Source organism: Ahaetulla prasina, chromosome 4 (genome assembly GCF_028640845.1).
Source record: "Ahaetulla prasina isolate Xishuangbanna chromosome 4, ASM2864084v1, whole genome shotgun sequence".
In the NCBI taxonomy this organism is placed as follows: Eukaryota; Metazoa; Chordata; class Lepidosauria; order Squamata; family Colubridae; genus Ahaetulla; species Ahaetulla prasina.
In genome coordinates, this window is record NC_080542.1 from 135,484,296 (window position 1) to 135,498,788 (window position 14,493).

Genomic DNA, 14,493 nt, shown 5'->3' on the forward strand with positions numbered 1-14,493 from the left:
AAAAATAAAAGTTTTTTTTTCATTCAAAAAAGTCAACATGCTCTTTGTGGGATCAAAGTCTCACCCTGTTTAAAAGGAGGGGGGGAGAAACAATGCAATTGTTGCCATCTTGACTTTTTTGACCGCCCTCAGATACTTCTGATCCTGGCTGTGCAAACCAGAATCCAATGAGAACATCAGAAATTTTTCACCAAGTTGACCTGGATCCTTGCTGCCACCATAGACTGGCTTCCTACATGAGTTCAATTTGATTGAATAATTAGATTGCAGCTTTTAAAATTCAATATGAAAATAATCTTATCCCAAGCTATGGAAAGCAAGGGTGTGACTAGAAGGAAAGATGTCAATCATTGCATATTAATTAATACAAGGTTCTCACAAATAAAAACAGACTCATCCAATAGCACGAGTAGGATAGCCAAGAAGAATTGTCCTTGTAGGAAAAGAAGGAAAAACTGAGAGGGATATGTATATGGTACTGATGGTGGGAAGAAGCTGGAAGAATATTTCAGTAGAGAATATCCACATATAAAGCAATTTACTCTATAGGTGGACACATTAAGTGGATGCAGAGCCAGGTAAGGGGATAAAAACATCAAGATGGTGTCCAAAACGACATAATCAAAGTTTTACCCTCCCCCCCCCAAAAAAAAAGATGTTGACATTCTAGAAAGAGTCCAGAGAAGAGCAACAAAGATGATTAGGGGACTGAAGGCTAAAACATATAAAGAACAGTTGCAAGAATTGGGTATGTCTAGTTTAATGAAAATAAGAACTAGGAGTGTTCCAATATCTCAGGGGCTGCCACAAAGAAGATGGGTCAACCTATTTTCCAAAGCACCAGTAAGCAAAACAAGAAGCAATGCATGGAAACTAATCAAGGAAAGAATCAATCTAGAACTAAAGAGAATTTTCCTGACAGTTTGGACAATTAATCAGTGGAACATCTTGCCACCAGAAGTTGTGGGTATTCTAACACTGGAGGTTTTTAAGAAGAGATTGGACAACCATTTGTCTGAAATGGTATATAGGGCTACCTGTCTGAGCAGGGGGCTGGACTAGGACCTCCAAGGTCCCTTACAAGTTCTGTTATTCTCTTCTGTTACCTCTTTTTTACATGTGTACTACCCATAAGAAGTAAGACTTCCGCAGTGTGGTCTTTACTTCTGTACTTCTTTACTTTGAAATTTTATTTCTGCCTGCTAAGCCTACAAAACAGTTCAAATTCTTGTTTAGCTAAATGTTGGGAACCTGAGTAACATCAGAAATTTCCCAAAATAACAAAAAAGGAGAATGGGAAAGGGACTTCCATTCCTCACCCAGAAATTTAGAGAGATGATTGGCTTTTAAATAAAGCATCAACAAATTTCAGATGAAGGGATGTTTTATTTCTATGAATATGAATTTGGAAATGCTATGATTTTTTTAAAATGAGCAATACCTTTGTTGGCTGTTATTAGGAACATATTGGATTATTCACGGCACTGAAAATGGCAGCCTTTCCAATCTAGTTTCTCTTTCCCAAATGACAAATGAACATGGCCTTCAAAATACTCTGGTTCCTTCCAAAGAGCAAAATGGAGTCATTTAAAAGAATGGAGAGTCCATTTGGAAAGAACTAACGCATTCCAATGGCCATTTTTTGTCATGGGCTTTACAATGCTTCCCCCCCCCCCAAAAAAAAAAACTGTCCAAAATAGGAATGTGAATTAACTGGTAGAATTTACACACATAGCGCTCTGGGCATTTTTCCAAATGATGTTCAATATCAGTTGGTTGAGCTCTCCAAAATCCCCTTTTGTGTGAAGATGGTAGTCTGGCATCATCTGCGCAGTGAGACGCGGATCTTCTCAAATATTTTTTTTCCCTGAATACTGTTGCGTGTAAAGCTCACAATTTCTTTGCAGCTTAAGAGAGGCAGATGAAATGGTGATACAAAGCTACAGAAGGGGACTATACTTCAGCTCTTTGTTCGTTGGCATCTGAATTTCCCCCTCCCTTCTCTTCCCCCTGCAGCTGAGCACACCGATATCAAGCCATGGAGAAGTGCCATCAGTGTACAGCGAGGCCAAGTTGGTGGCACATGTCTATCAGTCTGCCAAACAGCAGCTGTTCAGAGCATTTCAGAAGGCAGGCTTGGGCACTTGGGTGAAAAAACCCCCAGAGCAAGATCAATTTCTACTCGTGGTGTGAATCATTTGGCATCTTGGTAACATGACCACATTGAAAGGACTGGAGGGAAGAGAAATACTCTACGGGAGCCGGAGAGACGTCATGTGAGACCCCGTTCAACCCAAGTCAGAACCTTGTATCTAAATGTGTTAGATATGAGATACATTCTGGTTAATGCACTGAACCTTTAGGAAACTGCTTTTACATACCCATCCCTTCTCAAGGATGTACAAGCCCAGGTTACAAAAACGACCTTCACTGTTTGTTCCTTGTTTGTAGCACGTTGCTGTAATTATCTAAGCAGCACCTGTATTTTAGGCAACAGCAGGTTGCAGGTTGCGTCTGGCTGAAAAACAAACAAAACCATCAGCCCTCTGGTGTTCCTCTTCACCGTTAGTGCAATAATTATCATAGGAGGGCGAGATATATATTTTTTTCTAGGCTACAAACACATGCAGGAATTAGCATACACTGAAACATGGAAAGTTCTGTGTCTGTGTCTCTCTGTATGGGTGTGAGAGCAAGGAAAAGGGTGGGATTCCAGACTACAAGCCTACACATTGGCACCCTGGAGCTTTAGAAAATCTGCTCAGTACATCAAAATCAGGGGAATAGAAAAGTAAGATATTGCCCAAAGTTTAGATTAAAAGTTTCTGCATGTTCACTGCAGGGAGCATAATATTTCAGAAAGAAGCAAGGAAAAGCTTGCATGTCTTACCTTGCATTTAAGAAATAGTGGTTCCAAGATTGATTGATGTCAGATCATGGCTGTCCTGTTCTTGACATACGAAGAGTCTATTACGCAGCTGGTTGCACTCAACAAATATTCAGCATGTGAGAACCATCAGCTGCCATTTTGAAGGTCTGTAGTTAGGCAGACTGAACATAGCTACAGAGCAGTCTGCCTGCCACTATCAAAGGGGTCCATCTTTCTCCTCTGGATTCCATCCAGCAGGTTCTGACAGGTTTTGGAGAATCGGCAGCGGAAATTTTGACTAATTTGGAGAACTGGCAAATACCCCCTCTGGCTGGCTCCAGAGTGGGCTGAGAATGGAGATTTTGCAGTATCCTTCCCCTGGAGTGGAGTGGGAATGGAGATTTTGCAATATCCTTCCCCTGCCACACCCACCAAGCCATGTCCAAAGACCCGGTAGGGAAAAATTTTGGCTTTCACCCCTGGTTCCAACTCATGGGAGGCAACTGTAGTTCTGAGAAGAAGGAAGATAGTGTTAATTTCTATCAATCAGAAATCTCCAAACTTGGCAACGTTAAGACTTGTGGAGGGAATTAAGACTTGTGCTGGCTGGGAAATTCTGAGAGTTGAAGTCCACAAATCTTAAAAGATACCAAGCTTGGAGACCCCTGCTATAAATTGAAAACATTGTAAAAGACACAGCAACAAGAAAAAATTGCAAAAGAGTTGTGAGGCAAAGATGGGTGGCTCCAGCTGGAATATGGCAAGAAAAAGAGGATAGGCAATGATCTGAAAATCCAAACTGAAAGGCGCTTGAGGAGTTACCAGAAGGATTAGTAAAAGACAGAGCAGGGTTATAGAGGGCTGGGAGAAATGAGAGGACTGCAAGTGAGTTTGGTAGTGGTGCAATTCTGGGACAAGGGCATCACATCCTGCACCAGATGGATGTTGTGCTGCATGCTTCTCAGAAACCACTTTTTTTTTTTTTTTGCACTCTAGTTAAAAGAGACACAGACGGACCCATTGTTGCAAGAGACAACTGCACACTTTAAGTTGGTTGAAAGCACATTACAGCAGACCTCCCAGATGCACATAACCATATTAAAGTCAAGCTGCATTACATTTCATTTATCTGCTTGCAACTCATATGCAGAATAAAAAAGACATTAATTAGGACTCTCAAACTCAGTATATCTGTAAGCAACAGCACACCCCTTTTGTCTTTGTACAATCCTTAGCATTTGGATCATCTTTGATCCTTACTACAATCTGGTCTAGGACCAGCCAGCTCAAAAATCTGAAATTGCAGAAATTGGAGAAGAATGTCAGTATTGCACAAATGCCAATGGAAAGCAATTCAGTTGTATGTTTAAAATATTCTAATGTCAACAGTGTGAATTGGAACATTTTTGTGAGGAAGGAATTGGCATATATTGATATTAGAAGAGCTCCAAATAGAATGCTAATTCTACTCTTACACGGTTTGCTCATATTCTTTTGTCTATCAAGCATGGTATGAAAGTTTTCTAATTTATGTGGACCAAAGATGCAGAGTGAGCCACCTCTGTCATCTTTGTCCACAAATCTGTTGGCCTAGATGCTAAATGAGGGATAATTTGAGGCCCATCTAGACATTACAGATTCTTTGGAAGCATAATTCCTAACCTTGATAAGATCACTCTACTTTATAGCTATGATCAGTTTTCTAATATCTAGTAGACCTGAAGGCAGCCTCAACCAGCACAATATCCTATGAACGAGGCTTCCTCAGTTTCCTAGTTAGCACAGCTGTGCCAACCAAAAGCCTAACATTTCTTTCACCATCCAACTTTCTCCTTGAGTGATTGAGGTCCGAATCCTGGCATTGTTGTTAAATATGCTAAACAGTCCTCCGTTGCTGCCCTCGATCAAGGTACATGTTTTAGAGCATTGTTGCGAAAATGAAAATGAAAAAATAAACTAATTCACTTTTCCAATTGGATGTTCTTCAAATGTGTTGGACTGCAAATATCTACTTCATTTAACACTGTGTAGTCCAGCATCACCAGGTTGGACTGGTGATATCTTAAGTGATTGGTATGATATTCACCTGATGTAGATGTTATTTAGGTTGCCCAAAAAGTTATAGAAAATCTAAGCCCCTCCAGAATTAGTCTCTACCCAAATGGTAGTTCTTTTTTTTGTTGTTGTTGTTGTTCCACATGACAGGATGTGCGGGTGTAGCGTTATTGTTTCTAACTTTTAGTTTTCATGAATTGTGTATATATGAACGTGCTGTTCCTGATCTGTCTTGGTGTATCTTCTTAGAGCTATCCAACCGACTAATGTCTCATGCACAAGAACAGAGTTCATTCTCGCACTTGTTGCATGAGAGCTCTCCCTAGAACTCCCTTGATGCTACCCATTTTCTGCAGATAAAGTTAGATGCTCTGTATATAAGGTCTTGAGAGCCATACTGAGTAAATACATTTGTTTATTAATGTCACAGGATAGGACTAGCTGCTGTATTTTAATGATTTTTTTTAGATGATAAATTACAAGATGTAGCTATAGTGTCTGTACAAATACAATTATTGTGATAAACTAGAAATTTTGATTAGATTTACAAAAGGAACACTCCCCTTGCAAGAAATGTCTTGAACAAATAATACATTCCATGTTAACTACCAAAAAAAAAACCACTCCCTATTTAGAGTAGAGATAGTAGAAAATACAAATTCAACAAGTTTGGAATAAAAAAGGCTTTGTGATGATAACAAGTGTTTAATTTTGAAACTGAGATTTTCTTGACACCTGGAGCGAGCTTCTCCATGGACATCTCCATGGTAGCTCACCATACATTTTGCTTCCATCCAACTTGAAAAAGAAGACATACTTTCAAGTTTCCTAAAAGTATAAACACTCTCATCAAGAAGAAGGAAGCGCTGGTTCCAGAATTATATTTAGTTCCAAGAAAGCCTTTGAATTCCTTAAGATTCTTGTACATAGTCTCAGAATATTAAAAATGTCAGCATTCTGGGTGGACGTGTGCCCACCTCTAGAAAAGTAGACAAAAGTTGGGGTGTGTTGGGGAACATCCTATGAAAAGGAATGGGAGAAAGTATCCTGGCAATTTGCTTTTATAAGAGAATGTTTAATGATTGACTATCTTCCTCATGGCCATGTTGTAAGAGCGCCCATAGAGACACTTTCTCAAATTTCCAAAAATACTCATAAATCCCAAAGAATTGGAGAAAGGAGACAATAGTTTCCAGAAGAATCCAGTGAAAGTTAAGTTCCTCTAAATTTTGCTGAAGCAAATGGAATTTCGTATTTGTTGTCCTCTACTCATCCATGTGCAACCTCATCCACATGTGTTTGGAAGTAAACTATTGGCTTGACTGCTCCTTGCTCAAATGGGAGAGAAGATTGCATGCAATCTCTTCATGAAGAGCCTGTTTTCAAAAACTCCCAGGTTCAGAACACATTTAGATGTTTGGAGCTATTTTCCCTTCCAGCTCCATTCTGATTGATTGATTGATTGAGTGATTGATTAATTAATTGATTGTCTATTGCCCCCACTCCTCAATTTTCCCTGTTATAAAAATAGATGTTTTTGTTAATTTATTAACTTTCCAAATACAGGATGCTTTTGATCAATCTCATACACTCTTATGTGGTCCAAACCATCACATTATCCATTTTTTCCCCCATGAGACTCAAGCACATAAAAAGCTCCCATTGTACATGGGGTGGCTGCTTAGAAAAAATTGCTCTCTCACTAAAAACTCTGCCTGGGACACGGTGAGTTTGTCACAATAGCTCAGTGGAACCTACCTCATGGGTTGTTGTAAGATTAAAATGAGACCGGATACATAAATCCTAAATGAGAAGGTAACCCTTGGAGGAAAGTCAGATAAAATGTAATAATAACATCCCTGCAACTTGGTTTTGTGTTTCAGTATGTGGGCCAAAGCTGCTAATAGATCACATTAAAGTGCCATTTTACTAACAGGGTGGTTTTTCCGAAGTTATCTTTATAGTTGAAAAAAAATATGTAACGCTTTCTTAGAATTTCCATATCAGTACAGCATTCCTCTTCCATATATGAAACAAACTTATGGAGTTTCACAGAAACCCAATCATACATGGCATTTGCTGGTGCCCCCCTGCATACAGAGCTATGCCTCTGCCCCTTCCGTTCTCGCAAGCTGGCTATAACCCCAGATCTCATTCATGCAAGAGAATGTCTTGTTAACTTCCATCGGACATTTTGTGAACTCCTTACATGAGGTCCGAGGACCAATAAGGCTGTTCATTTTGTACTCTGAAATCTCGGTTCAGCACAAACTCCATGCTTGCTACTTAATTATCCAGATTCCCATAGAACTTTTGAACCGTTTTCTTAAACGCCTAATCATTGTTGTCAAAGTAATGACAATGGTTCTTTGGGGAACCTTTAATACTACCTACTATTTAGCAAATATGTTGTCTATTAAAGAGCTCTGGATGATGATGATGATGATGATAATGTTTTTACCTTACTCTTTGCTTATACAAGCACTTTTGTTGTTTTAGGAGTGACCAGTTCACCCAATCCACCAGTTAAAGACAATATAGACTCAACAAAGAAAACAAGAATTATGACAGAGGTTTCTTACACTGTTAACTTGACCATGGAGAGTATTGGATAATTCCATGGAAAACCCTGAAAATGTTGGTTTTGTCCTTTCAGAATTTGAGTTCAAAGTGCAAAGCTCATGCAATAGCCCAACATTTTGTAATGACGCTTCTTCCCAATTGTACATCCACATTTCGAACACAGGAGAGAATGGCGCTGCACTAGGAATTCAAAGAGAAGACAGTGTATATAGTGAGCATGGATGAATGGCAATATGGTACGAATGGATGTACATTTGTAAGATTTGTACAAACAAAAAAAACAATTTCCAAGTGTGAATTTGCTGCTAAATTCTGTAAATTGCACTTCAGTGATACCTGATAAGTGAATGTTTCTGTTATAAGTGAATAAAATGCCTAGAAAAAAAATCTGTTTGTTTGCTAGTTTTGCTTTCCTCTCTTTGCAAAAAGATTTTTTTATATCAAAATTGCATATAAATATCTCTTTGAAATAGAAAATTTCCACAGATTGGATGGGCTTCTCTGAATTTCACCAGAGGGGGAATCTTAGGAATGATTATAGGACTGCTGTGAAAAAGATCTTACAATGTCCTAGCTGCGGGAAACCACAGGTGGTACAGACAAATGGAGAAATTATGATTCAATGGTCTCACCTATATATGGCCTCTTACCAATACCAAGATTTTCCTTCCTTTTGTTTGATGGACTTTAGGATCCTCAAATGACTAATGACTGAGTGCCATCCATTGCAAAATATTGAATTAGGTTGAATATAAAATAACCATAAGAATGGCCTATGCATCATTTTTTTAAGGACATAGCCTCACAATGTCATGGTACGTACCTGTCACTGAGACAAGCTGAAGCTGGATCAAAGTGATCCAGCAGAAAAAGGGTCTTTTTCATGAAAAATGCAAAACAATCTTCTAGGCAAAGATTCTAATTTGCATGTAAAAAATAAATAAGAAAAAAATTTTAATTGTTCCAGGTCAGAAACGGCAGAGTTGAAATTGTCAAAAAGGTGCTTTAAGCATCAGAGAAGCAGATTTTTAGCCTCAAAGGGATCCATGCAAAAATTGGCTTGTGTTCTACTCACTTTTACCACGTGTAAATCTGAAGAACAATTGCAGGAACTGGCTAGTCTAGTGAAGAGAAGGACCAGGGGAGTCTAGTGACCTGGGTAGTCTAGCGAAGAGAAGGACCAGGGGAGACAGGATAGCGGACTTTCAATATTTGAGGGGCTGTCACAGAGAGGAGGGGGTCAAGCTATTTTCCAAAGCACCTGAAGCCCAGACAAGGAATAATGGATGGAAACTGACCAAGGAGAGATTCAACCTGGAAATAACGAGAAACTTCCTGATAGTGAGAACAATCAGTCCATTCAGAAGCTGTGGGAGTGTCATCCCTAGAAGCTTTCAAGAAGAGATTGGACTGCCATTTGTCAGAAATGGTATAGGGTCTCCTGCCTGTGTGTGGGATTGGTCCAGATGACCTACTTGGTCCCTTCCAACTCTGTTATTCTGTATTCTGTATGTATGCAAGTAGTAGAAGCCTAAAGGATATCAGCAACCAATAAGGGTCTACCTAGTTTGCTGCAGGACCACCCCTCTTATCTGACCCCTGGTACTCTGTGCCTCCGGGGACATTTGTCCTTTGTCTGTCAAAGAGAACATAACTAGCCCAGCAACCAGAGTGTCCTTGTGAGTTTTTTCTCCTCTCTAGCACATAACAAGTAGGAATAAGAAAAGGAAGAGAAGCAAGCAAAGAGAAGTTCTAGGCAGATACATACACAATCTCTTAGCTTCCCAATGCCTGGTGGTATGATTGTCCATTGATTTCAATAGTTCTGCTTTGTGGGGGGGACCTACAAGAAGAGAAGGGTTGAGAGATTCCCAACCATAAAAAAAAAAATTCCTTCCAAACTGGCATTCTACACTACTTTCAACGCATCCTATATTAATAAACAACCTGTGTTTATTCTCCTGTCCAAGCAAATAATTAGAAAAGACATTAGTTTTGAATCTCAGACCAACATAGTGGAAGTTAGTTTTTCTTTATTTAAAATAATAGTGTGGTTTGGCTGAGTTTCCTTTATTAGTACACTTTTATCCTAAGCAGCACATACACCTGGAGTGAATAGCCAGAAGTAAAATCCAATTGTACAACAGCAGTGAACTCTGTCCAAGGAAACTTTCAACTTTCCCCTTAAAGAACTTGGTACAAATTTGCTTCAAACTAAAATCAAATAAAATAATCATTCTTGGCAAGGGAAGGGCAAGAGAAAGGAGCAAGAGACAGAGAAATGAGTTTCCTCCGTTTTTATCACCTTCTAACATTCACATGGGCAAAATGAAAAATTGGACTAATTTTAGTCGTCATAAAAACGGATGGCGATTGATGGTTTCAGAGACTACATGAATGCACATTTTCATTCTTCCATTCCTTTTCAAGGAAATTGCATCCTCACTAAGAAATGTCTCACACTGCATAGCATGATCTGAGTGGCTCTTCTAAGGATACTATCCTGTTTCCCCCAAAATAAGACATCCCCTGATAATAAGCCTAATCGGGCTTTTGAACGCATGGAAATAAGGCCAAGTGTTTATTTCAGGGTTCAAAAAAATAAGACAGGGTCTTATTTTCAGGGAAACACGGTATTTGGTTTATGGCATATTTTGGTCTTCAGGTCTCCAATTTAGTTTGGGTGGGCTCCAATCTCTGCCTTCTGCTTTGGCACCTAGCCCCAGGTGCCATATCCTACCTGGTTTTTCTTTAAACATGTTTAATTTAAACAGATAATCAAAAGGAAGGCAACATGATACAAAGCAAAACAGACATTTTAAACCCCACTGCTCTTTCAAGGATGGCATCTGAGGACCATCTTAAAAGCAGGATTAGAAAATAGAAATGACAGAAGAAATACGTCCCAGTCCTTTGTTCAGTAATAGCTCTACCTGCACATGAAAAAGATAAAAGTGAAATGGGGTAATAGAGAGTGATAGGAAGAACAGATAAACTAAACAGTTTCTGATTGATGTGAGAGAAGAAATATCCTTGGACTAAAATCTGCTTGACAGTGGTAGAACCAGTGAACTAGCAGTAATGAGCTTCTGTTCATTAAATTTGGGGTGCCTCCATTCAGATTCCTGCATGAAGCAAGGAGGGGACAGTTGGTGATTTAATTAGTCAGCCTTTTTATTCCATGAATCTGCAAAAATGGATGTTTGGGGACCACCCTTGTCCCTGGCAGCTACCCTTTTGTGAGGATGCTCATAGCAGTTTTGAAAACCTCAGGTATACTCACCACCAGTAGTGAAATCTTCTGCGGGTTGCCCCCGGTTCCTGCACAAGCATGCGCGCTGCGCACTGACATGCACATGCATCATGCATGTAAGACGCATGCTGTCCATGCATGCATGCTGCACACCAAATGCATGCTGCATGCATGCTCAGTGCACATTAAAAGGAGTCATTTGAAGGTAAGTAGAACAGCTGGGGGGGAACAGCTATGCTGCACGATTAAGATTCGCTAGAAAGCAGGATTTCTAGCAGGTTCACCCAAACCGGTGCGAACCGGTAGCATTTCACCCCTGCTCACTACCCAAAAGAATAAGTACCCTAGGTTTAGTGCTTCTATCTTCAGAATAAGCCAGAAAAAGAAACCATTTTTTTTTCATAATTTAGGGCAATTCATTATGGATGACCATAATTCATTAATTAGCAATAAGATCTCGAACAGTAAGGTGGAATAGCAAAAAGCTTGAAAATAGGTGGTCCGTTGGAGTAACACTTTCCAAATACCAACTTCTAACCCTCACCAAAAAGTGAGCAGTTCTCAACTTAGTACGCTCTACGGACTGAAGAAAGAAATTCTCCATCTTACATTCTGCAGCAAGTAGATTTCTGCACCAGTGGTTTTTCTAGTTGTTGTAATAACTAGAGTTGTGTTTTGAATCAGTGCTTGTGAGGCTCCTAGTTTCATGGTGGTGGAGGTGAAGCCTGACATAGCACTGTTCACAGAAAAAGCCCATGCATATGATTATAGTATCAGATATACTGTACCTATACAGGTGCCATATGAATGTTGCCATCATGAAAAAATGGTAAAGCAGTGAATTCAACCTTCAGGTTAGTCTCTCCTTTCATCTTCATCCTGTTTTAAAATATAAGAAGACTTTAGGTACTAAGGCAGACTTGGTTTCTCCTACAGAAAAATATAAACAATGGGATTAAGAGAAGAGGCTTTTTTTACAACTCTGTAATCCCTTTTAACTGGGATGGAGTTGGGGCGACTTTTATGCAGCTGAGCATTTACTGGCTAGATGCCTTTCCTGATGCCTATCCAGAGTTCACAGCAGATATTTTCTTCTTTGCATCCTGATAGAGAACTATCTGTCACTGCCTAGGATTGAATTCTCAACCTTCCAAGTGGGAGGCAAGTATCTTTGCCTCTAAGCCACCATGCTGCTCTAAGAGCAGAGGCTATCTTCTAGGGTAAATGAAATGTGACAATCTTCTGTGGGGTCCTTGATGCTCTCTGAGCTTGATTGTTTCCTTGCAGATGTTTCATTACACAACTAGGTAACATCATCTGTACTAGAAGGGAGTGGGAGTTGCAATTTGATCGTAAAACAGAGGGCCAATCATCTTTCATTTCCATAACTGACATGAATTACCAACAGATTTCCAGGGACCAAATTTGCAGCTTCATTTTAAAACTATCACACACGCATACTTACCTGAAGAAATGACCTACCATGTCTCCTATTGAAATAGATCTGCAACCTTCCCAGACAGTTTGCACCAAGCAGTCAATGGGGGAAAGTTGGATTCACTTAAGGACTGCATGAGTCAGAAGAATAGAATTGGAGGTCTTCTAATCCAGCCTCTGCTCAAGCAGGAGATCCTGTACCATTCCAGACAAATGACTATCCAAGTCTCTTCTAAAAGCCTCCAGTGATGGAGCACCCACAACTTCTGAAGGCAAGCTGTTCCACTTAACAACTGTGGGCCCCCCAAAAAGTCATAAAATCAGCTGCAACTCACTTATCAACCACCATGCTTAGCAATGGATTTCCAATCCTAATGATGGTCATAAATAAAGGACCATCTCTGTTCTCTGATTCTTCTGAGAGTTTCTCCAGTTCTAAGCCGGTCATGCCAGCTTATATTCACACACATCACCTGGCTTAGAAAGACCTTTTAATGCCTTGGGAGAGGAAGAAATGCTTAAAAAGCTACGGCAGAGAAGGCAAAAGATCTTATGCTCCATCCTCCAACAAAGCATTCTTGGTCCTTTCCTACAAGCAGGCTTTCATCTAGGACTCTCCTAGTTCCCTCAGGCATGAAGTTAAGCCACTCAACCCAAGTGGCCTCTTTAAATTAAATTTCCTCTTTGCTCATCACCAAGATGCTGCTGCCTTCTGTTTGTTGAAGGGCCAAAACATACTGGTTTTCCTCAGCGTGGCTGCACAGCAATTGCAGTTCTTTATTTCGTTTAGGCTTTTTTTCTCTCTCTCTCTCTCTCCTTCTTTTCCTTTTCTTTCAAAGGAAGTTAAGGAAAATAGCCAAACCAGACATTTGGATAGAACATACGGATGACTTCTGTGTTTCTAATTCTCATTTCTTGAAAGATAAACACCAGATTTCTATCTGAATGGCCCTTTACAGACAGGGAGGCAACCACACCTGCTGGCTTGCATTGGTGCGTGTGTATTGCCACATTAATTGTGATGCAGAGAAGACATTCTGGTGCCTTCTCTGTCACAGCACTTGCCTTCTGGAACAACTTCTCTCCGGAAATGTGTTGGCTCCCTGCCCTGACCTTGGACAAAAAAAGTTGTTAAAACTTGGGTCTTTTTCCAGGAATCAGTTAACACCTTCCCCCACCCCCACCCCCACTTTTCAAGGGAATTCAGATCCATCAAATTGCTTTCTTCTTCCCCAAGAGATGCAATGAAGTCAGACAGCCTTGAAAATTTAAAAAAGGAATAACCTGGAAGGTATAATTAATGGCTGACACAAATGAAAAATTCATGGGACGCGGGGAGATTTAGGGGTGCCAAGAGTCTATTACACTGGTTCTGAGGAATTAAGTCACAAACAAAATAGATCTGACAACTCATGAACTCAACTAGCTTGCTTTCTGGGATCTACTATTCTTATCCAATCCAGGGATTTTTATACTTTTTCAACCACAGAACAAAATTCTCAGCCAACTCTAGGGCAGAGGTGTCAAACTCAAGGCCCGGGGGTTGGATCCGGTGCCTAGATCTGCCCCGCGGGGGCCCCCTGGAAACAGCAAAGGACTGGGCCAAAGTGCCTCTGCCAGTGAAAACGGAGCTTGGGAGCTCGTTTTTTTCTGGCAGAGCGCTCGGGCCACCACAAGCGCCCCCGATAGGAGTGATGTTGAGCTGGCCACACCCACCCTGGCCCCTCAAGGTCAAACACAACCCTGATGCATCCCTCAATGAAATTGAATTTGATACTCCTGCTCTAGGATCATAAATATGGCTGCAATCTAGTGGATTTTTCTTTGCCTAATCTCGGTGTTTCTTGGTAATTTTAAAACATGTGGACTTCAACTTCCAAAATTCTCCAGTTTTAAGACACGTAGACTTCAACTACCAGAATTCTTTTTTTTTATTTGCATTTATATCCCACCCTTCTCCGAAGACTCAGGGCGGCTTACACTATGTTAGCAATAGTCTTCATCCATTTGTATATAATATACAAAGTCAACTTATTCCCTAGCTTTAAGCATGTGACCTGTTAGATATTGACAGTTTGTATAGTTTTCTATCTGGTCCGCTATTTGAGCGGGAAAGGTCCTCAAAGCTGATTGGCTGAGCCCCCTGACAGCTCCTTATAAAAGGGCAGGCTGTCAGAGAGGCTAGCTGTTGGATTGTACATAGTTGCTGAATGAAGAGCTGTTGTCTGAAGCTTGTCTCCAGCCTCTTCATTCTCTCAACTTAACATGGGCCTCAGCTCTCAGAATTCCCTAGCCA

General features: G+C 40.3%; 1 protein-coding gene across 1 annotated transcript in view; it reads left to right on the forward strand.

Annotated features, from left to right (window-relative positions):
* The window catches only part of ADARB2 (adenosine deaminase RNA specific B2 (inactive)), a 547,855-nt gene extending 545,662 nt beyond the window's left edge, over window positions 1–2,193 (forward strand). Inside the window, exon 11 of the mRNA XM_058183187.1 lies at window positions 2,017–2,193. Within this exon, the coding sequence (XP_058039170.1) occupies window positions 2,017–2,193 (177 nt within the window). The remainder of the gene's footprint in view (window positions 1–2,016) is intronic.
* Window positions 2,194–14,493: the final 12,300 nt, after the last annotated feature.